We start from the raw sequence: 24585 nt of genomic DNA, 5'->3' as shown, positions 1-24585 counted from the left end.
GATAATCCTGGACTCTGATCTCTCCTTCAAACCACATATCCAAGCCCTTTCCACTTCCTGCCAACTCAAAAATATTTTACGGAGTTGTACATTCCTTAATTAAGAATCTGCAAAAACACTAGTGCATGCCCTCATCATCTCCCATCTCAACTACTGCAACCTCCTGCTTTTTTGCCTCCCCTCAAACACTCTCGCACCCCTCCAATCTATCATGAATGCTGCAGCCCGACTAATCCACCTGTCCCCTGCTATTCTCTGGCTGCTCCTCTATGCCAATCCCTGCACTGGCTCCCCATTGCCCAAAGTCTCCAGTTCAGAAACCTAACCATGACATACAAAGCCATCTACAACCTGTCACTAGTAATGAGCGAGTATACTCGTTGCTCGAGATTTCCCGAGCACGCTCTGGTGTCCTCCGAGTATTTTTTAGTGTTCGGAGATTTCGTTTTCTTCGCCGCAGCTGAATGATTTACATCTGTTAGCCAGTTTGATTACATGTGGGGATTCCCTAGCAACCAGGCAACCCCCACATGTACTTATGCTGGCTAACAGATGTAAATCATTCAGCTTCGGCGAAAAAACAATCTGAGCACTAAAAAATACTCAGAGGACCCCCGAGCATGCTCGAGAAATCTCGAGCAACGAGTATACTCGCTCATCACTACCTGTCACCTCTATACATCTGTGACCTAGCCTCCCAGTACTTACCTGCACGCAACCTCTGTGCTGGCGGCCATGAGATTACAATTGCTAGCCCAAGCAGTGTGGTCCCTGGGAATAGCCCGGGGCCGGAGAAAAGGTCACTGAAGGCTGTAAACAACCCGTGGGCCTGAGGTTCTCCATCCCTGCTCTACCACAATAAATCAGATTCTCGCCTGCAGTGGAAACCTGAAGACCTACCTCTTCCAACAAGCCTACAATATGCAGTAACCATTGCTAAACTATACCGCTATACGACCAGCTCCACCCTCACCTATTGTATCCTCACCCATCCCTTGTAGATTGTGAGCCCTCGCGGGCAGGGTCCTCTCTCCTCCTGTTCCAGTCAGTGACTTGTATTGTGTAAGATTATTGTACTTGTTTTTTTATTATAATACCAAAAAAAGTGCATGGACAGTGCCTCCAAAAAAAAAACCAAAAACCATACAATAATCTAATGCCGCTAGGCAAAAATATATGTTACTGAACAAGAGTTCTTAGTTTAATATTCTGGTCAGAGTGTATGAAGACCACTGCTGTGTCTCTGTGAGCCTCTCAATGGGTCTTTATTGCCTTTAAGGAGCACCAGCAGTACTGATGGCCTGGTTCCTCACAACGCCCATGATTCAAGACTGAGTCCCCATGACTCCAGACCGCACAGCCCCACCAGCCAAATCCACAGCAACAATGGCCGCCGCACAGCACCAAATAAATGGATCACTGAAAGCAACTTCCTCAAGTGAGAGCAAAAAGTAGGCTGGAGCCCTTTCCCTGCAGTCTCCTACTAACTTAAAAATGACCTGTGCCAAATGGGAGGAGTGATGGTGCAAGAAAGGGGAAAGAACATGCAATACACCAAAAAAGGGTGTCTTTTATTATGTGTATACCGTAGCCTTTTCCCATGTAAAGCTCCATGGAATGTTGCGATAATTATGTGTTCTGAGGCCTGCTGCCTCCTTACAGCCCCACAAGGCAATCACAGGGTGCCCATAGGTTTCCATAGCAAGGACCTACTGCTAATCCACAGGCTTGGCTTCATATAAGATCAGCAATTTAAATTGCAGTTTATAGGACAAGTGATCAAATGATCGAAGGGTCAGGTCTCCAGGGGATTAAAAAAAACAACTTGTATTATTTTTTTTTTAAGTTAAAACTAGTTTGTCACTGGTGTAATCGCACAGCTGGCGCCAGAGCATTTTTTACTATTGCATGAATTTGTGCCAAAACGTCAGCCCGCCCCGCGCACAACAAGCCCCAGACAGTCCTGTGGGAGAAAAATGCTAAAAAAGAAAGTTATGGCTCCTGGAAGAAAAAAAACGAAAGTGCAGAAGTGAAACTCGTCCGCAGTGTGAGAGCGTGACGTCACTCCCAGCAATGTCACCGGAGAGAGCCTGACATCTGTGTGACAACCCGCCCATCGCGGCAGCACGGGAGGCCCCGCCCCGCTGCAGGCGGTCATTGTCCCTGACAGTTGGGCAGCAGGCCCAGGACCGGCCTGGAAGTAGCCCGTGTGAGGGAAGAGGCGGCTTCACCGCCAGCCAGGAAGACAACTGTGAAGAAACAAGACCCGGCGCCGAAATACCCGGATGTAATTGTTTTCAAGATTTGTCCACATAAATAAAGTTCCTCGCATTAAAAAAAAAAAATCAATATTAATGACATCTGCGACCCCGTTGCGCACGCTGCAACCAACCTTGCTAAAGAAAGGTAACAAGGAAAGAGGCGTGCTCAAGCGGTCCTGATAGACCAATAGAAAGCGGGGACACAAACCCTGGGCTTCATTAACGTCCAATAGAATTTCTGGTTAGGACCGTTGTAGGCGGTGTTTAATGTGAAGCGTATTCATGGTAGTATGCGCTTCTAGGAGGAGGCGGAGGGAGCCGGCGGCGGAAGGGATTCTCCCGCCATTTTTCAATCCGTGCTGTTCTTCTGTGTGAGAGGAGTCAAAGGCGGGAAATCGGTGGGGCTGCTTGTGTCGGGCAGCTCTACCTTCACCTCTGTGCTGAGGGGACAAGGATTGGGCCGACCGTTAACTCCGGAGCTGCGCACTTTTCTCTACGCTCGCTCTCAGGATGGCGCCGTTACTGGGCCGCAAACCGTTCCCGTTGGTGAAACCGCTGAGTGAGGCGCCCGGCGAGGGGGAGGAGGTGTTCGTCGTGGAGCACAGCAAGGAGGCGTTCAGGAGCCGGGAGTATCCTTACTGCTGTGTACCGGGTGGTGTGTCATCCGTGTGACGCCATCGCGGGCCGTGTCACAGGCTGAGCGCGGTGACTGGCGGCGGCGGCGCTGCTGCTGCCCATCTGTCTCCGGCTCTCACGCTGGTGTCAGTGGGGGCGGCCATTGCCGGCAGAGCCAGCCCCATTGTTCTGGTGTGCGGGCTCCTCGCTGGGGTCTCCCGGCTGTGGACGGGTGAGGAGTCCCCGGGGTCCGCTGCTGTACGGCTGGGATAGTCTACGGTGCCGTCACTGTGTCTCCATTCACTGACGGCAAGCACCGATCGTACGGAGAAAGGTCTCACCTCATACAGTAAAGGCGATCTGTCAGCAGGTTATTGCTGTCCCATCAGAGATCAGTATGATGTAGGGGCAGAGACCCTCATTCCAGTGATGTCACTACTGGCCTGCTTGCTACAGGTTTGATAATCACTATTTTCTCTGCTGCACCCCTGATTGGCAGCTTTCTGTGGACACTGCATAGGCAGAAAGCTGTCAATCGGGTGGAGGCGGGGCTATACAGAGCTCTTGAGTAAAACTATATGGCGGCAAGTTTACTAGTCCTCTAGTGAAAAAATGATCGAACGGACTTTATTGAAACTACAGCAAGAAACCCGGTAATGTCACCTGTATCAGATTATGTAGTGAAAGCCTGACGAATGATTTCAGTTTTAAATGCTCTTCCCCCTTTCAGAAAATCCTGGTATCAACTGTACTTATTAAATAAACAAGTCAGACTTTACACCCTCCCTCCTTCTAATGCAGAGTCACCGCTGCTCCTGGTGTCCTGTTTTATGTATAAATAAATATTTTGTTTTTCCCCAGGCTGTGTTTTCTTAAAGGGGGGCTACTCCTTTAAACAAGTCAGGATGTCCCCTTTAATTGATTCTGATGCTTCTAAATGATTTTCCCTGGCTTCTTGGCCTTGTCGTTGGTGCATTGGTCCTTGTATAACGTGGAGGGAACGCTCTGTATTTGTGCTCAATCGTAGGTTGCGTTATGCTTGGTGAGAAATGCTTTTCTGTTCTCACGGTGTCTGTGGCCTTTACGTTGGAGAGGTGGTCTAGATTAGAGGGGGCAGCTGCGGCGAGTCGTCCTCTGTCCTTGTAGTAGCAGCTGTGGTTATTGGGTCCTCTGCATGTAGGTGTATGAGGGAGTGCACAGGGCCGGTACTTGCCCCTGGTGAGTGGTCCTTTCATCAGCTTCTGTGATGTGCAGTGGCTCAGTACGATGGGCCTCGTGACATGTAGGAAATGGCAAGACCAGCAAAAGAGACTCATGCAAATTTTGGGTCAGTTACCATAGGTCTTAATGAAGAGCTTGCTGAATTAATTCCGAGGTGCACACCATTTAGTTTCAGCGTATTTCCAGTGGCATGCAGCTCCCCAATAATCTACTTTAGTGAGAAACCCAAGTAGCTTTTTGCATTTGAAAAAATCAGTATTTTTGCAGGCTATGACTTGCGCATAGACACGTCCGCCCCAGCTCCACACTCCGGCGGTGTTGCTTCAAACTGGCGTGAAAACAGCAAGTGTTGTAAACTTGGTGACTTTTCAAAGTGTTTTATGCTAGTATTCTGGAAAAGTGTTGAATTGCCCACTTAGAATCCAAATGACAGGTCCCATCAGGCAATAACAGCCTGTGGTTGTAAAGTAATACTGGGATTTGTAGTTCTCAGAAGCTCTAAATTATCTGACTACTCCTTTTATTTTTCTGTGACTTGTTTCTGACAATGTAACGTGTGGGTATGGTATGTATGGATCATAACCCCTGTGGGCAGTGACCCATCATTCAGTATCTTTCTGTTTTATCATAGGATTTCTATAGGGTGACTTAATACTTTATTGAATCTCCACACGTCCTGGGTGTCAGTCGGCCTGCTGCTGGATATGCAATCAAACACTAAAGCTGCCCATTTCACATTCACGATGAATAGACCAGCTTAATTCAGTGAGCACCACACGATGTGTATGTGAGGAACCCAAGGACCGGACATGTTTGATTTCTCATACTCGATCCTTTGTACCCCTGTTCTATGCCATCATTCCTTTTCTACTGCTGCGGTTGGGTGATGCCCAGCTCAGCCAGAGAAATGAGAAACTGTCACTAATGATGTTTGTTTGTAGAAAATTAGATTTCTAGTGCTCGGTCTAGTTGTAAAGTTTCTCTTCTACTTCCTGGACGCTGATGTCACTGCCCTGAAGCTGATGAGTCACAGGGCTGTGCAGTTAACAGTATTGCTGTGTGCTTCTGCTTCAGTCTCCTGTCGTTCTGTGCGCACTTTTAACCCCTTACTAACATCGGTTGTATTAGTACGCCGATGTCAGTATCCCTCCCTTTGATGTGGGCTCCAGCGGTTACCCCCACACCTTTCCCGAGACGTGTCAGCTGTTTTGAACAGCTCACATGTGCCTGCAATAGCTGCTGGTGGAATCATGATCCACCTGCGGCTATTAACTAGTTAAATGCCGCTGTCAAACTCGTGACAGCGGTATTTAAATCGGGCTGGAAATGCACGCACCAGTGAACCCCCTCACGTGATCGGGGGGGATGTCATCGGTTTCGTCGGCATGACAACCAGAGGGCTCCCTGTGAGCGCCACCCAGTGGTTGATGCTCATAGCAACTCAGCAATTCTACATAGAGGCGAGCTGAACATCGCCTCTATGTAGCAGAGCCAATTAAGTTGTGGCAGCTTCTAGCCTCCTATGGAGACTGACCCATGGCAAAAGTAAAAAAAAAAAAAAAAAAGTTAAAATCGCACTATTCAAAATAAAATTAAAATCAAACCTACACATTTGGTATCGCCGCGTTCATAATCGCCTGATCTATCAATAAAAAAGCATTAACCTGATCGCCAAATGGCGTAGCATGAAAGTTGACGCCAGAATTACCTTTTTTGGTCGCTGTGACATTGCATTAAAATGCAATAACGGGCGATCAAAAGATCGTATCTGCACCATTGGTATCATTAAAAAGTCAGCTCAGCACGCAAAAAATAAGCCCTCACCCAACCCCAAATCACGAAAAATGGAGACAATGCGGGTACTGGAAAATTGCGCATTTTATTTTTAAAGCAAAGTTTGGAAATTTTTTTTTCACCACTTGGATAAAAAAGAACCTAGACATGTTTGTTGTCTATGAGCTTGTAATGACCTAGAGAATCATAATGGCAGGTCAGTTTGAGCATTTACTGAACCTAGCAAAAAATCCAAACAAGTGGAGGATTCCACTTTTTTTTTTTTTTTTTACAACTTCACCGCACTTGGAATTTTTTCCAGTTTTCTAGTACACAACATGGTAAAACCAATGGTGTTGTTCAAAGAACAACTCGTCCTGCTAAAATAAGCCCTCACATGGCCATTTGGACAGAAAAATACAAAAGTTATGGCTCTGGGAAGGAGGGGAACGAAAACGCAAAACCGAAAAAAGGTCCGGTCTTGAAGGGGTTAAGTCTTTTAAATGTCTGCATGCCAAAATACTAAAATGTTGTCTCCTCTGTATATACACTGAAAATGAACTTGACACATTATGCATTGTTATACACGGTATCACTGGCTGTCTTTCCTTAACCGCGGAATTGTAGAGAATATGAAGCTCGATTGCAGCACTATGCAGAGCGGGTTTGGACATGTAAAAGCACAGGTAGCAGTCAGCTGACTCACAAAGAGGCCTGGGATGAGGAGCAAGAAGTGGCAGAGCTGTGAGTAGCGCATTTCTCTTATTTAACACTTTCAGTTTGTGTGTGAGGCTTTCATCAGTGTGCATCTGCCTCTTAATGTTCTTTCACACTGCGTTTCGGCACCCGTTAGTTGGTCAGTTCAGGGCTCATGTCTGAATCCCCCACAAAATGGTATTCGAGCTTATGCGGACACCCAGACGCAGTGTACCATGTCATGTCCACCTCCAGTAGGCGTACACGCCCGAAAATGATGCATGTCAGAGCACAAGTTCATCTGTAGGCATTAATATAATCTATGGCCCCAAATCCCGCTTTATTGGGGGAGTAGTGGAGGGTTTCAGACGTAGGCCCTGACGGGTATAATGAATGAGTGCCAAAATGCAGTGTGAAAGCACGCTTATTTATTCAATGTCCTTGACTTCTCTGGTTTTAACTTGCTACGCAAATAGGGCATAGACTAGTGATGAGCGTGCATGTTCTCATAAGGTGTTCTCCGAGCATACTCGTGTACTAATAGAGAATCTTCGGCGTGCTTGAATACTATGTTCGAGTCTCCGTGGCTGTATGTCCCTCAGCTGCAGGGATTGCCTGTGTTGCATCCTCTGTCGCACAGCCATGAGACATGCAGCCACGGGGATTAGAACATAGCATTCGAGCACACAAGATACTCTTAGCACATGAGCATGCTTGCTCATCACTAATAGAGATGCCACTGTATGCAGGTGGCACACCCGCTGAGGCGACAGTCCGATGCCCAATGTGTATCAGATATGTAACAACCTGTTCTTACCTATAAGACCTGTGCATGATACTGTGTTGGACATTTGCCTCCTTGTACTGCTATTATGCTGTTGTCTCTACTTATGTCTGTCTGATCAGGTGTGAGATTATGCACTGCTAGGATCAAGTGGCTTAAATTCTCATTAACAGCAGCTTTGAAGGAGTTAAAGTGGCCCTTTAAGTTATGGCTTTTTTGTGTCTTAATTACACGGAGTATCTCCTCCAATGGTCACTGCTCCCATTCTTATTTTTCAGTTCCAAAGTTATGACCTGTAGTAATGGTGGTAAATTTCCCATAAGTCATTTGGGCATATAGCACATAACGTCTGTGCGCGGTGGCTTTTCTCCCTCTAAGGGTATGGCTCCACGGTCCGGAGGGGCGGCGGTATCGCCGCAGCGGCGAAGCCGCTCGGCGCTAAGCCCCGCCCCCTTCCTGGGACGCGATGGTGCCGGATGTGTACAGTACACATCCGGGATCATCGCACCCCTCGCCATAGGGCCCTGTGATATGCCTTGCGGGGACGCTGCGTCCCCCGCAAGGTGTACGGACATGCTGCGATCTGAAAAGACGCGCAGCATGTCCGGAGTCGCAGGGCCGCCGCGTGCGGGTTTCCACGCATAGTGGAGACGGGATTTCATAAAATCCCCTCCACTATGCTGGAACATCTGGACGCTGCTTGTTTGACGCTGCAGCGTCAAACAAGCAGCGTTTACGTACCGTGGAAACATACCCTAATGCTGACCAATCGAAACAGCCACACCCACAACAATTGTGTGGTATATGCCTAGTTCATTGGAGGCAGAATTTGCTAGGGCCACAACGTATGGACTCGGGGGCACAGGGAAAAAAAAAAAATGGAATTACCCAACTCAGTAGAGTAGTGCTAATTAGGGTTAAAAAAAAAAAAAATAAAAAACGGTGTAAAAACCTCCTAAAAAGTACTTGTCACCATGATACATGATAATGCACTCTAATGTGCAGGCACCATGTTACAGAGCAGGAGGAGCTGAGCAGACTGATGTGTAGTTTTGAGAGAAGATTCAGTATATCCTGTCTTAATCATGAAAACGTCTATTTCTGTGATTTTTGGTCCTCTGGTCAATCCGATCAGTGACTGCTTTCTTTGTATAAATGTACATACAGAGTTAGCTGTCAGTCACTGATAGGACGGTCCACTGGACTGAAAATCCCAGAAAGAGCAGAGGATTAAAACACAAGTTAAAGTATGTGTCCACATACGCATATGCAGGTAAAATCCTGACCAAAAATGCACCTGAGGTCACTGGCAGGTCACCTGCGGTGTTCCTGCGTGTTTTGCTCATTGTAGCAACATGCTGCGTTCTGAAAAAACACACCGCATGTGCATTTTTGCGGGAAAAACGCATGCGTTTTTTAATGCACAGTGGAGACGGGATTTCATTAAATCCCCTCCACTATGCTGTAACATCTGGACACTGCGTTTGACGCTGCGGCTCAGCGCTGCGTCTAAAACGCAGCGTTTCCTGAACGTGGACACATACCCTTAGGGTACCGTCTCACAGTGGCACTTTTGTCAATACGACGGCACGATCCGTGACGTTCCAGCGATATCCATACGATATCGCTGTGTCTGACACGCAGCAGCGATCATGGACCCCGCTGAGAATCGTACGTCGTAGCAGATCGTTTGGAACTTTCTTTCGTCGCTGGATCTCCCGCTGTCATCGCTGGATCGGTGTGTGTGACAGCGATCCAGTGATGCGTTCGCTTGTAACCAGGGTAAACATCGGGTTACTAAGCGCAGGGCTGCCCTTAGTAACCCGATGTTTACCCTGGTTACCATCGTAAAAGTAAAAAAAAAAAAACAGTACATACTCACATTCTGGTGTCCGTCAGGTCCCTTGCCGTCTGCTTCCCGCTCTGACGGCCGGCCGGCCGGAAAGTGAAAGCAGAGCACAGCGGTGACATCGCCGCTGTGATCTGCTTTCACTTTACGGCGGCACTCAGTCAGAGCGGGAAGCAGACTGCGAGGGTCCCTGACGGACACCGGAATGTGAGTATGTACTGTTTGTTTTTTTTTACTTTTACGATGGTAACCAGGGTAAACATCGGGTTACTAAGCGCGGCCCTGCGCTTAGTAACCCGATGTTTACCCTGGTTACCCGGGGCCTTCGGCATCGTTGGTCGCTGGAGAGCTGTCTGTGTGACAGCTCCCCAGCGACCACACGACTTTCCAACGATCACGGCCAGGTCGTATCGCTGGTCGTGATCGTTGGTAAATCGTTTTGTGAGACGGTACCTTTAGGGTACGTTCACACAGGACTTTTTTTGCTGCTTTTTTTTGCTGCTTTTTTTATGCTAATTTAGGTGCGTTTTTTTGGTGCGTTTTTGGTGCGTTTTTTGGGTACGTTCACACAGGACTTTTTTGCTGCAGATATTTGCTGCTTTTTTTTATGCCAATTTTCAGCTGCTAGGACACCTCACAATGGCTCTTCACACCTCACAATGGCTCTTCACACCTTACTACCAGGAACTCCCTCACAATAGATCACAATCAGGACACCTCACAATGGCTCTTCACACCTCACAATGGCTCACAATGGCTCTTCACACCTCACTAACCACACCCCTAAGCTCTTGGCTGTGAGATCCCTTCCTGCTGGCCATGATTTTCTGCACAAAAAACGCAGCAAATAATGCTACATGCGTTTTTTCAGCGTTTTTGCAGCGTTTTTTTCATCACCCATTCAAGTCAATGGGTGAAAAAACGCTGCAAAAACGCAGCAAAAACGCTGAAAGAAGTGACATGCCCTATGTCCAAAAAAAGCAGCAAAGCAGAAAATACTGATCAAATAAAAAACCAACGTGTGTGCATGAGATTTCTGAAATCTCATAGGCTTTACTGGTACTGTAAAAAGCAGCTGAAAATTAGCATAAAAAAAGCGGCAAAAAAAAGCAGCAAAAAAGTCCTGTGTGAACGTACCCTTAGACTGTTTTTTTTTTTTTTTTTTTTCACAAAACTATATATCCATCTACTCGTCTCTTTGCAGTCTAATCTGCAGGCATGTTATAGCGCATTCATGGTGACGGGTTCCCTTTAAGAGTATCTTGCTTCAGTAGCTGCTGTTTGTCAGATGGCAGCTGTGTAATACAACCAGTATCTGCCTGGTATGGAGCCTGCTCAGACTGAATACACAAGCTGTAATCTGCTGTGGCACCTTCTGATGATCCTTTCATCTTGTGCCTAGGAGAAGACTAGTGAGATGCTGACTGTTTCCTGCGCCTCTGCTCCCTGTATGCATGAAGGCCTAGGGCATCTCGCTCAGCTCTCGTGCTGCCGCATCTGGCTCTAGTTGATGCATTGTACAGACTACACATAGGTGTTCTGTACAGCCAGGGGCGTTTTAAAACTTGATTCTATAACTTTTGTGTGATGCAAGTTTTAGTACCTGTAAAGCTGTTTCCATTTGTCACAGATTCTGGCAGAAGTAGTGGTAAGAATACTGCTGCTGCTCTGTTCTTTAAAATTCTGCCATTTGCCCATATAAGATGATGTTGGATGGTGGTTCACAAAAAACGATGTCAAGAGTCTATCACAATGGTCTGCAGTAAGAACAATTATCGCTGTATGCTTCCATCTGACTTTACCAATACTTTGCTCTTATAACAGATTAAAAGAAGAGTTCCCAGTGTGGTATGAGAAGCAGGTTTTGGAGATCGTGCACCATAACACCCTCTCTTTAGACAAGTTGGTGGACCAGGCCTGGATGGATATAATGACAAAGTATTCCATTGATGAGGAGTGTGACTTTGAGGTATCCTACACTTTGACTATACCCTGGAAATTTAATCTACGGATGTTGTGATGCTTTCGACTCCCTGGGTGTTTTCCAGAAATATGCCATTGTAGTGCCCAATACATTGTGCTCAGCTTGTGCTTCTGGAGACACGCACCCTGTAAACTGGGCTTCTACCTGCTTCAGTAATGTCAGACATGAACTCTAAGGGTATGTATCCACGGTCCGGAAGCTCGGCGCTTTGGACGCAGCGGAAACCCCGCTCCACCCAAAGTGCCGCCCCTGCTGTATGTGTGGTGATTCCGCATGTGCTCATTGAACACATGCGGAATCCCCGCATCCTATACATAGACTGTGTTCTTCTTGCGGAGACGGCATCTCTGCGAAATAGACATGCTGCAGTCTGGAAAGACGTGCTGCATGTCCGGTTACGCAGGGCTGCCGGATGCTGCCCTGCACACATAGTGGAGACAGGATTTCATAAAATCCCCTCCACTATGCTGTAACATCTGGACGCTGTGGATGGGACACAGCGTCCAATCCACAGCGAATTCTGAAGGTGTCCTGACCATGGAAACATACCCTAACTGAAGCTTAGGCACACAGACGTGGATTTGGGAGCTCAGATTTTGCCGGATTTCTTTTGGAGGGGGGGGGCACGGAGGGGACTGATGTCCTTTTCTCGGGCCTGTGAAATGCCAGTATTGTGGATACCTCCTATATTTCTGTTCACATATGACAGATCTGAGTGGAGAACTTTTTTTTTTTTTTCTGGATATATTAAAGTTGTGGACTTTTTTTTTTTTTTTCTATTTTGGGGGTACATACCATATTAAATCATTTTTAATATTCCGATTACATTCATCCTGTGTTTTACACTGAAAACTTGCGTTGGGGTTTCCATCTAAATCCAAATATAGCCTCTGTTCAGAAATGCACAAACTGTGATTTACTGCGCTGTTGTACATACCATACAAAAAACGGACATCACTAGACAAAGGACATACGAGGTCAGAGCGTCTCCATCTGCCTGAATATAGTGAATGGAATCTGTGGTGGTTCTATTTGACTCGCATGTTTGATCGATTTACATTTACAATGATGTAAGTGCCCAGCACACAGGCTAAGTGTGAGCCGGCATTATTGTGATCTGTGGGAGGCAGAATGAACGAATCAACAGCTGTTCAAACATTGCGTTTAAATTTTTTTTCTACGTTGTTCACCACCCGGTCTAAGTGATAGGATGGCCTTATGTTGAGTCACTAAAATACCACATTTTTTTTTTTTTTTTTCTAATTTCGCACAATAGAATCTTTTAGGTCACATTGCTACATTATTGTTACAATCACATCAGTATTTGGCGAGTTTTTTTACCTCAGTATTTCTAAGCCAGAACCAGGAATGGGACAATCAGAGGAAAAGAATAATAGGGACACATCACCACTTCTATATTTATCACCCCACTCCTTGTTTTGGCTTAGAAATACTGAGGTAAAATACTGAACGTGTGAACATGGCCAAAGTGTGACTTTGGGTTGAAGGCAGTATTATGAGGGCAAATTTCTGCTACAATAAGCCCCCGTATAACAAATTGATGGGTGCTGGTTTAACCACCTTAACCAGGTTGTTCAGTCCCCTTACAATTTGCCTATTGCCAGCTGCACGTCATATGTTGCAGTGCTCACCATGTTCTTAGAGCCTAATGGACTTGTTAGACCTGGAGGTCAAATCCTCCAGTTGCCATGACAACCATCAGATCCCTGCAGTCATGCCGCAGATTTGCCAATCAGATGAGGGAGAACCCTATTCCTTACAACCTTCCAAATGCTTTGATTACTATTAATCAAGGCTTTTAGAGGGTTAAATAGCCAGCTTGTTACAGCAGGAGCTTGGTTAATTGTTATTCCCAGTGGAAAATTTGTGTGTTTTTTTTTTTGTTTGTTTTTTGTTTTTTTTCCCCATGCCTGCTTCTAGCCAAAGCGGTACGTCCATCTTCAGGCCTGCCTTCAAGATGGAACATACCAGTATGTCTAGTCTAAGAAAGAAGCTAAGAAACAAAATAATGCAGAATGGAATTTTGTGCAATTTTTTTTTAATTTTTTTTTTCTGCCCTTGAAATCTTTTTTTTTTTTTTTTTTTTTTCTTTCTAAATATACACATAAAATGCCAGTGTTTAGTGGAAGAAAGGGGTGAAAAGTGCCTGGTCGATAAGGATTTTAACCAATTGATGGTGTTTTTGCCACAATTTACCGTACTTGAAGCAAAACATCAATCTTCTAGAAATCCACCAATGCAAGTTAGCTGCAAGTGCCTTAAAGGCATTTTCCCACAAAGTTCATTTTAATCAATAGATCTTGGAATAATAATTTCACAATTGGATGTTTATTTATTTTTTTAAATGTTCCTGTGCCGAGATAATCTTATAAATGTGCCCTGGGTACTGTGTAATGGCTGTGTCTGACCGTACAGGAACATGGTCTGATCATACCACAGCTCCTGGGCAGGGAGGTCGCAAAAGAAATTATACAGACAGGACAGCAGGGGATCACAAATAATTGTGGTATGATCAGACCATGTTCCTGTAGGTTAGACACAGCCATTACACAGGACACAGCAGGGACACATAAGATTCTCAGCACAGGAACTTTTTTTTTTTTAACACCAAATAGTGAAGAGTAATACTATTCCAAGATGTATTGATTTAAAATCAACTTTGTGTGAAAACCCCTTTAAAGTGTGTCGGCCATCTTACTACTGTCCATCACTCGCTCCTTATTCCCTAACCATCTTCTAGGACTGGCAGGTCAGTCCAGCCTCTGGCATCTTCTGTACATTGCCAAGAAACTCAGGAAAGCACCATCGTTGCTTGATGAGGGGCTGGACTGATCTGTCCATCATGTGCAGGGATTAGGGGTTTAAGACCGGAGAGATGTGCTTTGACATGCCCCCCAAAATAACTTGTAGATTATTTGCATATAACACCAGTGGATTTCTACAAGAAGGGGGTTTTACTCCATAACAGCACATATCCACCCCTAACTATATATTTAGTTTCGGGTAGAAATTGCTCCCGACAGGTTCCCTTTAATAGCTAACTATTCTTCTTCCACCCCACCCTCAGATTGCTCCTGAAAAGTACACACGAGTCAAAATTGTAAAGATTCATCCTCTGGAGCAAGATGAACAGTCCAATGTGGAGAAGAAGACTGATGGGGCTTGTGACTCTCCATCCAGCGACAAGGAGAACTCCAGTAAGATTGCCCAGGATAACCAGATTAAGGAAGAGCCCACCCGGAGAGACAGTCTGAGAGACAGTAGGTTTTCAGTTATCTTACCTTCTATAACTTGCTACCATCAGATGCTATAGATTTCTATCCCAATATAACAAACTGACTTGTCTGCAGGGAGGCCTTTTTTGTCACATTCTCTAATTATGAACTTGTAAAAGGGAGTCCAGATTTTAGATGTAGATTTAAAAAGGTATTAAGAAAATCTGTTTGCCATAATTCCATTAATATTCATGCTACTTTGGTTTTTCGTGTGTATTTTCAGCTGTTCTGGGTTTTGAAGGATTGTTATACAAGAATTTGCCAAGGTTGGGTGACTGGTAATCCTCCGTATTGTAATGTTAGACACTTAATTTTGCTCAGGAGTGAGGTTTATTAACTGTACTGAACTTTGTCATAGGTTGTGCCAAAGTAAACTGTCTTTTGACCTGCACCATATTCATGCCATACCCCCAATGGATGATGACTTGCTATATCAAAATGCGCCAAAATTTGGCTGCAATTTTCTGGCATAAAGTAAGCCAACTAATAGGTTGGGTAAATGTATTAAACAGCAGATACTCTATGGTAACTTCGGTACATTTTAAGATTGTCTCTAGTTTGTTTGTGCGGTCTAAGAATTGGCCATTAAAAATAAATCTGCCCCAACCTTTGTGTTTTGAGAATTGAGAAGTATAGGCAAACCTCTCGCCAATAGCTTCCATGTGGGAGCAAAGTACGCAGATAAATATTGAGCAGCCAAGACTGCTAATCGGATGAGCTGTGGACGCTCTCATGTACAGGGTGGTCCTCAGGGCTCCCGCCCACCCGTCACAGCTCTGTCTCTAGGCTATGCACAACTCTATTGAGCAGTAATGTTGTTTGTTCTTATGCTGGCTAACAAAAATTTGGTTTCTTCCAGGTGACAGAGCAAGACGCTCACCTCGTAAACTCCCTGCAACCCTGAAAAAGGAGGAGAAAAAATGGGCTCCACCTAAATTTTTGCCACACAAATATGATGTGAAATTGCTGAATGAAGATAAGGTGAGGCTGCACTTCCATACATCAGTCGTTTCTGTGCTATATACCAAATGGGCTTGGTGACACTTTTTCCTTAGAATATGTAAACTGACAGTCACCATTGGTCACGCATTGATGTTGTGTAATGGTTTACCTTGACGTTTGGTTAAAAGGGTGGTCCGAAACTCACTGATTTGAATCTTGTAATTAATGTAATCACTTTTCTAATTTGCTTTAAATTCCCTACCTTGTCTCTGTACTGTAATATATTAGAACTTTTTCTTTTATTTTATAAACTTCCTGTTTCATGACATTTTGTTTGAGAAACGCCAGTAATTATTTATTATATGTGACCGACTGAAACAATTCTGCCTTGCATGTATCGTGACTTCTGGGGGTGCTCTTGTTATTGTGCTGCTATTAGAATGTCTGAAACTACGACACTTTCTTCTGAGTTTAATTATGGGCTATTTTGAGTTGGCTGTTTGGTATAATTTATAGGTGAAAAGTACTGACTAGTGTGTATGTATAGATGTATAGACTTCTGTGGTATGCCCACCATATATAGAAACCAATATGCTCCTATGCATGTGAAATGAGACGTACTTTCTGATATGGTGTATGCTTTAAAAACTGCTATGTGCTATTTAGCTGCTTGTATTCCTTGTATATACAAAAGATTTCTTTGGATATAAGACTCTAAGTAATATACGTGGCTTGAACATAGACTGAGAATTTATTTGACTCAGTGTATGTTTAAAATTGCTTTGTGCGATTATAGCGCATTATATTCGTTACATTCATAGAGATTTCTGTTTAGAAATATCTTGACTAAGAATTTTTTAGTATTGATCCATTTCCTCTGCACAATAGTGTAAGATGGAGACTATTTAGCTAACATCTGAGTGTGGGCACTGACCCTACCATTTACTGACTGCACACCTAGCACCTTAGCGATTACGAGAAGTTTTTTCACGCAATTTGAGACATTTATTGTCTCCCAAGTAGGGTTTTGCTCGGGTTTTTTTTTTGTTTTTTTTGTCCCATTTTTTGGGTATGCCAGGGTGACATAGGGACTTCAGGGACACTGATGTTGAGCAGGGGTGCCATATCGTCAACAACTAGGGTGCCAACCTCCACGGACAGGTAGGGCTTTTTTAGGGCCTACTAGGGTGAAATCAGTCCCCCTTATTATATTTAATTTTTTTGCTAATTGGAATGTCATTTAACGCCTTGTGGATATATGTGCGTGTCACTACGGTCACCCTTGTTTCAACATTTTTTAACTATATTAATAAAAGGTATATTTTAGAGTTTTTTTCTTTTTGTATTGCTTAAATTGATTTGAAAACCTTTACATTACTCTGTCGCCTCATTGGGGGACACAGGACCATGGGTGTTATGCTGCTGTCCACTAGGAGGCGACACTATGCATAATCTGAAAAAGATTAACTGTGGCTCCTCCTCTGCAATATACACCCCTGGACGGCATCAGCCTTCTCCAGTTTTTGCTTAGTGTCGCATAGGAGGCACACCTAGATTTTTTTTTTTTTTCTTTTACTCCATTTATTTCCGACGGATTACAGATGAAGAAAAGAGGGTCTCCTGTGAGACTCCCAGCATGGCTCCTTCCTCTGCCCCCTATCACGGGGTGCCCGGTTGAAGTAGAGATGGCTATTCCCCATGTTGCTCCTTCCCCAGTCCCTCGGGTGCTGGTTCGAAGTCGAGACCTTCCTCCTTCCCCAATTCCTTTTGGTTTCCGGGTTGAGGTCGAGGCGAGGATAAAGGCCCCTGAAGGTGACAGCAGCACCACTCCCTAATCCCCTCTGGGGGTATTGGGTTGAGACGCCTCAGGTAGGGCCTGTACAGGCAGCATTCTACAGCTCCCAGCACACTGTGCCTGCATCCAGGGACCCCAGCCCAGCTGCAGGCTCCTGTTGGGGCCGGGGGGAGTGCAGGCAGGCATGGCACAATACAGACACAGGGCTCCCTGCAGCAGCACCAGCTCATACCGCCTCAGGGAGACCCCTCACCCAGCCCCCCCTTCGGATTACAGCCCCACTGCTATCCTGCCTTTAAATCCGTAGGGGTCCGGTTCAGATACGACACACCCCCCCCCCCCCCTCCCCCTTCCTGGACTTTCGCGCCAGCCTGGAGCCCTTCTGGGCATCAGGCATCTAATTTATGCTTCGGCGTAGCTGAAGCCGCCGCCTCCGGCCCGCCCCCGGATGACAAATATTACACTCTACAGCGTCATAGAGGGGGCGGATCGAGACAGAAAGGGCGTGTTTTTTCTCAGCTCTCCGCCCCTTCTCCCCCTACCTCTTCTCCTCGGCGGCCATTTCTACTGCAGCAAGGATTAACCCTGCATCTCCCGGTCAGCAGGACTAGGCCAGCCAGTCTCCGGGGGGCACAGGACTGTGGATCTTCGGCGCTGGACCTAGGGGCAAAACTGGTGGGGTAAGATCACAGCTGGGTTGTTTTACTCGGCTGTGAATCCATATTCCCTATAAGGCTCCCCTATAGGGTTCTCTGCAGTAACGTCCTCTGCATAGCAGCCCTTCTGCACTCTGTGCACTATGCCGGGCTCAAGGTCCAAGAGAACCAGGCAGGACTGCTATTATGCATTCTGCACAGCTTGCAGGACCACTCTCCCCAGTGGCAGTATCTACCCACACTGCCAGGACTGCACTCAAGACTACTGTCAGAGCCCCAAGAGGCCCCTGCCAATGCTTCAGTGTCTAATGCCACGCTTGATTGGGTCTCTCAGATGTCGCAATCTATGGCTCAGTCTATAGATAACCTAACCTCCACATTGCTTCAGGCTCTGCAGTCATGCCTCGGCTATGACCGTTACCCAGCAAAGGGAGAGCTTGGCTCAGGGACAGGACGACCCTGGCACATCCACGTCTGTCAGGACGCAAGCGGACCCACAGTCCATCTACATCATCCCATAGCACTCGGTCATCCCCTTCTAGGGAGAGACACCGTAGTTCCAGGTCAGCTGGACCGTCCCCTTCCAGGGACAGACAACGCAGATCTCCGCAATCCCCGACCAGAGAAGGCCTCCTCCCCAGCTCACCCAGCAGGGGACGCCTCAGTGATACACAGGATTCGGAAGGCATCTGCGACTCCGACTCAGACAGGGAAACGGAGGGGTCCCTGATCCCAATCCCCCCTAGCAATACAGCGCTAGTCGAGGACATAATCTCTTCCATCCATCGGGTGCTGGACATTTCTAATCTGCCACCAGAGGATTTCCTTTGAAGGACCTCTGAAGCCGCCTAAGGTTTTCTCTAACCACCCAGAGTTTAAGGTGATCCTTTAAAAGCAGTTCTCACAGCCTGAGAAATTCGCTAATCGCAAATATCTAGAGGCGAGGTACCCCTTCCCGCAGAAGGATACCAAGGAGTGGACAGACCCACCCGAAGTGGACCCCCCAGTCTCTAGACTAGCAGCACAGACCCTCCTTTCACTGCCAGATAGCTCAAGCCTCAGGGACGCAGCAGACCGGCAGGTAGAACACATGGCTCGTTCAATTTTCGAGGCCGCAGGGGCATCCCTGGCTCCCTCGTTCGCTTTAGTTTGGGCTGCCAAGGCCATTCTGGCCTGGGCCAAAAATTTACAAGCTCTCCAAGCATCCGCTCCTGAGCTGTCGGACCAAGCGGTTCAAATAGCAGTTGTAGCAGATTACATGCTTCATGCAGCTCTGGATTCAGCAAGGGGTGTAGCGGGATAGCATCAAACGCAATCACAATTCGTCGTATCCTCTGGCTGCGGGAATGGAAAGCTGATGCAGCCTCAAAGAAGTCCCTCACGCACCTCCCCTACCTCAGTGGGCGTCTTTTTGGTGAACAGTTGGACACTGATATCCAATGCCACCGGGGGTAAGGGTACCTCTCTTCCCCAACTAAAACCTAAACACACTTACAAGAAGCGTAACCAAACTCTATTCCGAACCTTTTGGAATTCTTCGGGCTGGTCCGTCTCGCGTCCAGCACAAAATCATAACCGTTCCCCACGCAGGAACAACTCACGATCAACGCAAAGGTCGGACAAGACCTGGCAGTCAAAAGCAGCCCAGTCTAAACCTAGAGGAGGAAAATCTCAGACTTTCTCCTCATCATGACTCACGGACCCCGGAAGACACCACACCCGTAGGCGGCCGACTTTTGCTCTTTCATCAAGTCTGGCTGCCTATTACAGAAGACAGGTGAGTCAGGGAACTAGTGTCTTCCGGATACAAGATAGAGTTCACCTCCAACCCACCGGACCGATTCTTCCTCTCTGTCCCCCCAAAACCACCAGTTAAGGCTCGTGCCTTACGGAAAGCGGTCTCCTCGCTTTTTCAAGCAGGAGTCATAGTACCGGTCCCCATGGCCGAGGGTTCTACTCCAATCTATTCGTAGTTCCCAAGACAGGAGGCAGCGTTCGGCCCATACTGGACCTAAAACAACTCAACAAATACGTACGGGTCCGTCACTTCCGCATGGAGTCCCTTCGGTCCATCATTGCATCCATGGAGAAGGGAGAATATCTCGCCTCCATAGACATACAAGACACATACCTGCATATACCGATTGCACCTGCTCATCAAAGATTTCTCAGGTTCGCAATCAACCAGGACCACTACCAGTTCGTGGCTCTCCCGTTTGGACTCGCCACGGCTCCCAGAGTGTTTACCAAAGTCATGGCAGCCACCATGGACGTCCTGCACTCCAGAGGTATAGTAGTCGTTCCATACTTGGACAATCTACTCATCAAGGCTCCCACCTTCAAGGACTGCGAGCTCAGCGTCTCAATCACAATCGACACTCTTGAGTTGCATGGGTTGGTTAGTCAACCTACAAAAGTCATCACCAACCCCGAGTCAGTCTCTGACCTTCCTGGGAATGCTATTCAACACCTCCAGGGGTCTAGTGCTCCTTCCCAAGGACAAGGCACTGGCTCTCCATCTAGGAGTTCGCACCCTCCTCTGCAAACCCCCTCGATCTCTCCGGCTTGCCATGAGTCCTCGGCAGGATGGGGGCAGCAATAGAAGCTGTCCCATTTGCCCAGTTTCATCTCGGGCCTCTCCAACTAGCCATCCTCAAGTCCTGGGACAAGAACCCTTTCTCTCTCAACAGGGAGTTCCGGCTAACGTCGTCAACCAAGAGGTCCCTGCACTGGTGGCTCAAGCCAACCTCGCTAGCAAAGGGGAAATCCTTTCTCACAGGTCATTGGAAAGTTCTGACCACCGATACGAGCCTGACAGGTTGGGGTGCAGTGCACCTACACCACAGGGCACAGGGCAAGTGGTCCCCAGTGGAAGCGACCATGCCCATCAACATCCTGGAAATTCGTGCCATTCTCCTGGCATTGAGGGCTTTCCATCACTTACTTGCAGCCTCTCACATCAGAATACAGTCGGACAATTCCACGGCTGTGGCATATGTGAATCACCAAGGGGGGACCCGCAGTACCCAGGCGATGCGAGAAGTGTCACATTTCCTCCACTGGGCGGAGGACACAGGGTCGGTTCTGTCAGCGGTCCACATTCCAGGTGTGGACAACTAGGAAGCAGACTTCCTCAGCCGACAAGAAATAGACTCGGGAGAGTGGTCTCTCCATCCCGAAATTTTTCGCCAGATCTCCCATCGCTGGGGGACCCCGGATGTGGACCTAATGGCATCCCACTTCAATGCCAAGGTCTCCAACTTCATGGCCAGAACACACGTTCCGCGGTCGCTTGGAGCAGACGCTCTGGTTAAGGACTGGACCCAGTTCCAGCTTCTGTATATTTTTCCACCTCTCCCCCTGATATCCAGAGTGGTGAGGAAGATCAAACAAGAGGCAGTTCCAACCATCCTAATTGCACCGGACTGGCCCAGGCGTACATGGTACGCCGACATCGTACAACTTACAGCAGACGCCCCCTTGCGTCTCCCCGACCGCCACGATCTTCTATCACAAGGCCCGTTCTGCCACCAGAACTCGGGCTCTCAATTTGACGGCGTGGCCCTTGAGACCTGGGTTCTAACCCAGGCAGGGCTCTCGCCGGACGTCATTGGAACCATGATCAGGGCACGGAAGCCAGCCTCTGGAAAGCTTTCTTTACCTGGTGTGAATCTCGTGGCCAGACCCCACTCCCTTATTCCCTACCCAAAGTACTTGGTTTTCTCCAATCGGGTCTGGAGGCCAGGCTGTCATTAGGCTCGCTTAAGAGCCAGGTGTCGGCCCTCTCGGTGCTTTTTCAAAGGCGCATTGCTACCAAGCCGCAAGTAAGGACTTTTCTTCAGGGGGTTTCCCGATTGGTTCCCCCCTACAAACGACCACTAGAAACGTGGGACCTCAACCTGGTCCTGACAGCATTGCAGGAACCACCCTTTGAACCCCTTAAGGAGGTCCCGCTCCGCCTTCTCTCCCAGAAGGTGGTTTTCCTGGTGGCAATCGCCTCACTACGCAGGGTGTCTGAACTGACAGCACTCTCCTGCAGACGGCCCTTCATGGCCTTTCACCAGGACAAGGTAGTTCTTCGTACGGTCCCATCCTTCCTTCCGAAGGTTGTGTCTAACTTCCACCTCAATGAGGAAATTTCATTACCATCCCTTTGTCCGGTCCCGGTTCAAAGAGTGGAGAAGGCTCTGCATACGCTTGACCTCGTCAGGGCATTGCGTATATACATGTCTAGGACTGCGTCCTTCCGGAGGTCTGATTCTCTTTTCCTCCCGGAAGGCGGCCACAAGGGTCTGCCAGCTTCCAAAGCTACCCTTGCCAGGTGGATCAAATCCACCATTCAAGAGGCCTACCGCCTTAAGAATTCTCCTCTTCCAGCCGGTATTATGGCACACTCTACACGGGCGGTAGGGGCCTCCTGGGCCATTCGGCACCAGGCTTCGGCACAACAAGTGTGTAAGGCGGCCACTTGGACTAGCCTACACATGTTTACTAAACACTACAGGGTTCATACCCAGTCCTCAGCGGACGCGAGCCTGGGTAGATGTGTTCTGCAGGCGGCGGTGCCCTAAGTATAGGGGCCTGTCTGCACAATATTCGTCCATTGCTTCCCACCCAGGGACTGCTTTAGGACGTCCCATGGTCCTGTGTCCCCCCAATTAGAGGCTAAGAGATTTTACGGTGAGTACACAAAAATCTCCTTTTTTCTTGGAGGTGTTTTTCCAGTCCACCACCTGACAGCACCATTGGAGGACGTCCTTCTTATCCGTAGTGGGACAGGAACCACAAGTTAAAAGGACCCTCCCCACTCCACCCATCAGTGTTTTTCCTGTCCCACTACGGATAGGAACTGCAAGACGCCCTCCGACGGTGCTGTGCAGATGGTGGGGATCGGGGGGCCCAGCCTTTCCCTTCCCTGCCGCAAGATATCTGCGGCTGATACCTGCCATGGGGGGTCCCTCAGCCTCCCCAGTGTAGCGCTGCTCCTGGGGTCCGGTCCGCTTCCTCCTCGGGGGGCTCTCGGCCCGAGTGCCTGCATGCCGGGAGGTGTATGCGGCGACCGCTTCCAGCAGCGGCCGGCTCCAGCGTGCGGCCGCGGTTTCCGGGTCCAGCGGCCGCGTCACTTCCGGTTGCGACGACCGCGTCACTTCCGGTGCGACCAGCATGGAGGATGACGCCGGCAGCAGCGCCGGCCTCGGTGAGGGGCTCAGCGCGGTCACCGCAGCGGCGGTAAGGAGGGCAGGATCAACCAGGTAAAACCTATATAATCTCACCAGGGGGGTCTGTATACCGCCGGCCATCCTGACAAAGGGAGCACTCGGCTATACGTAGAATTGTCACTAATGGAGGAGACTGCCAGACCTGAGGGGACTGACCAGCTTCAGGGGCACGTGAGTGGGCTATGCAAAGCCATACCACAAAGCTCACCCCTCCCCCTGCTTCCTACTTACGGTGCCACGTGTCTCTATTTTACCCTAGGCTGAGCCTTCCATCCCCACAGCCGAAAGAAAAAAATCGGGGAAAAATAAATGCCCGATATGTTCCACTAAGTTTCCGGAAAACTGGCGGAAACCATTGTGCAAATCATGCACATCCAAAATTGTGGGGGATGAGCAGACAGCGCTGCTATCCAGTATGAGGACCATGATACGACAGGAGGTTCAGGCTTCTATCTCAAGCTTGAATCTTCCCCAGGCTACTCAGTCAGAACCGCAGACTTCACGGAAGAGGCCGAGGGAATCTAGCCCCTCTTCCGAGGGTGAGGTTTCGGGGGATTCTGACCAGGAAGAAAGAGACGGATCTGTGGGCAGAGGGAAGAGATATCTCTTCTCCGCAACAGACACGGATGAGCTTCTTTATGCTGTGCGGAACACCATGCAGCTACAAGATACACCAGAGGAGACCTCGATCCAGGACGAGATGTTTGGCGGATTACATGCCCAAGTGACAAGTCTTCCCCGTCAACAACCACATTCGTTCCATGATCCTGGAAGAGTGGCAGGAAGCGGAGAAGAAGCTAGTGATTCCCAGGGACTTTAGACTTCGTTTGCCCTACAACCCTGAGGACATTACAGTGTGGGATGAAGTTCCCAAGATCGATGTCCCACTAGCAAAGGTGGCGAAGAAGACCTCAATCCCATTTGAGGACTCTTCTGCATTAAAAGATCCTATGGATCGTAAAGCAGACGGTTTGCTAAGGAGAACTTGGGAGTCCTCCGCGGCAATAATACGGGCCAATATAGTGGCAACCTCCGTAGCCCGGTCAATGCACTTATGGATTGACGATTTAGAGGATCACCTCAAAGCCAAAACTTCCAGAGAGGTTATCCTTAAATCATTGCCATTGCTCAAACTCGCAACAGGCTTTATGGCAGACGCTTCTGCCGAATCTGTAAGGTTCGCGGCTAGAAGCGAATCCCTGTCTAATGCGGCCAGAAGAGCCATATGGCTTAAAACCTGGTCAGGGGATCTCCAGTCAAAAAATAAATTGTGTGGAATCCCATTCTCAGGAAATAAAGTATTTGGGCCAATTCTAGACGATATTCTAGAAAAGGCCTCAGATAAAAAGAAAGGTTTCCCTGAGGAGAATACCAAAAAATATCAGCCCTTTCGTAGGTCCCGACCTGGTCAGAGGACAGACTACAAGGGGAAAGGGAAGACTGGGAGGTGGTCTTATCCCAAGGGTTGAAAAGGTAGAGATTCCATCTTCCCTA

At 47.8% G+C, this 24585-nt stretch overlaps 1 protein-coding gene across 1 annotated transcript in view; it reads left to right on the top strand.

Moving 5' to 3' along the window:
- The first annotated feature begins 2520 nt into the window (after nucleotides 1–2520).
- The window catches only part of BAZ1B (bromodomain adjacent to zinc finger domain 1B), a 61991-nt gene continuing 39926 nt past the window's right edge, over nucleotides 2521–24585 (top strand). Inside the window, exons 1-5 of the mRNA XM_077294515.1 lie at nucleotides 2521–2890; nucleotides 6498–6614; nucleotides 11024–11168; nucleotides 14272–14464; nucleotides 15339–15460. Of these exons, the coding sequence (XP_077150630.1) occupies nucleotides 2772–2890; nucleotides 6498–6614; nucleotides 11024–11168; nucleotides 14272–14464; nucleotides 15339–15460 (696 nt within the window). The 5' untranslated portion in view covers nucleotides 2521–2771. The remainder of the gene's footprint in view (nucleotides 2891–6497; nucleotides 6615–11023; nucleotides 11169–14271; nucleotides 14465–15338; nucleotides 15461–24585) is intronic.

This window comes from Ranitomeya variabilis, chromosome 3 (genome assembly GCF_051348905.1).
Source record: "Ranitomeya variabilis isolate aRanVar5 chromosome 3, aRanVar5.hap1, whole genome shotgun sequence".
In the NCBI taxonomy this organism is placed as follows: domain Eukaryota; kingdom Metazoa; phylum Chordata; class Amphibia; order Anura; family Dendrobatidae; genus Ranitomeya; species Ranitomeya variabilis.
This window is presented reverse-complemented; position numbering and strand designations above follow the sequence as displayed.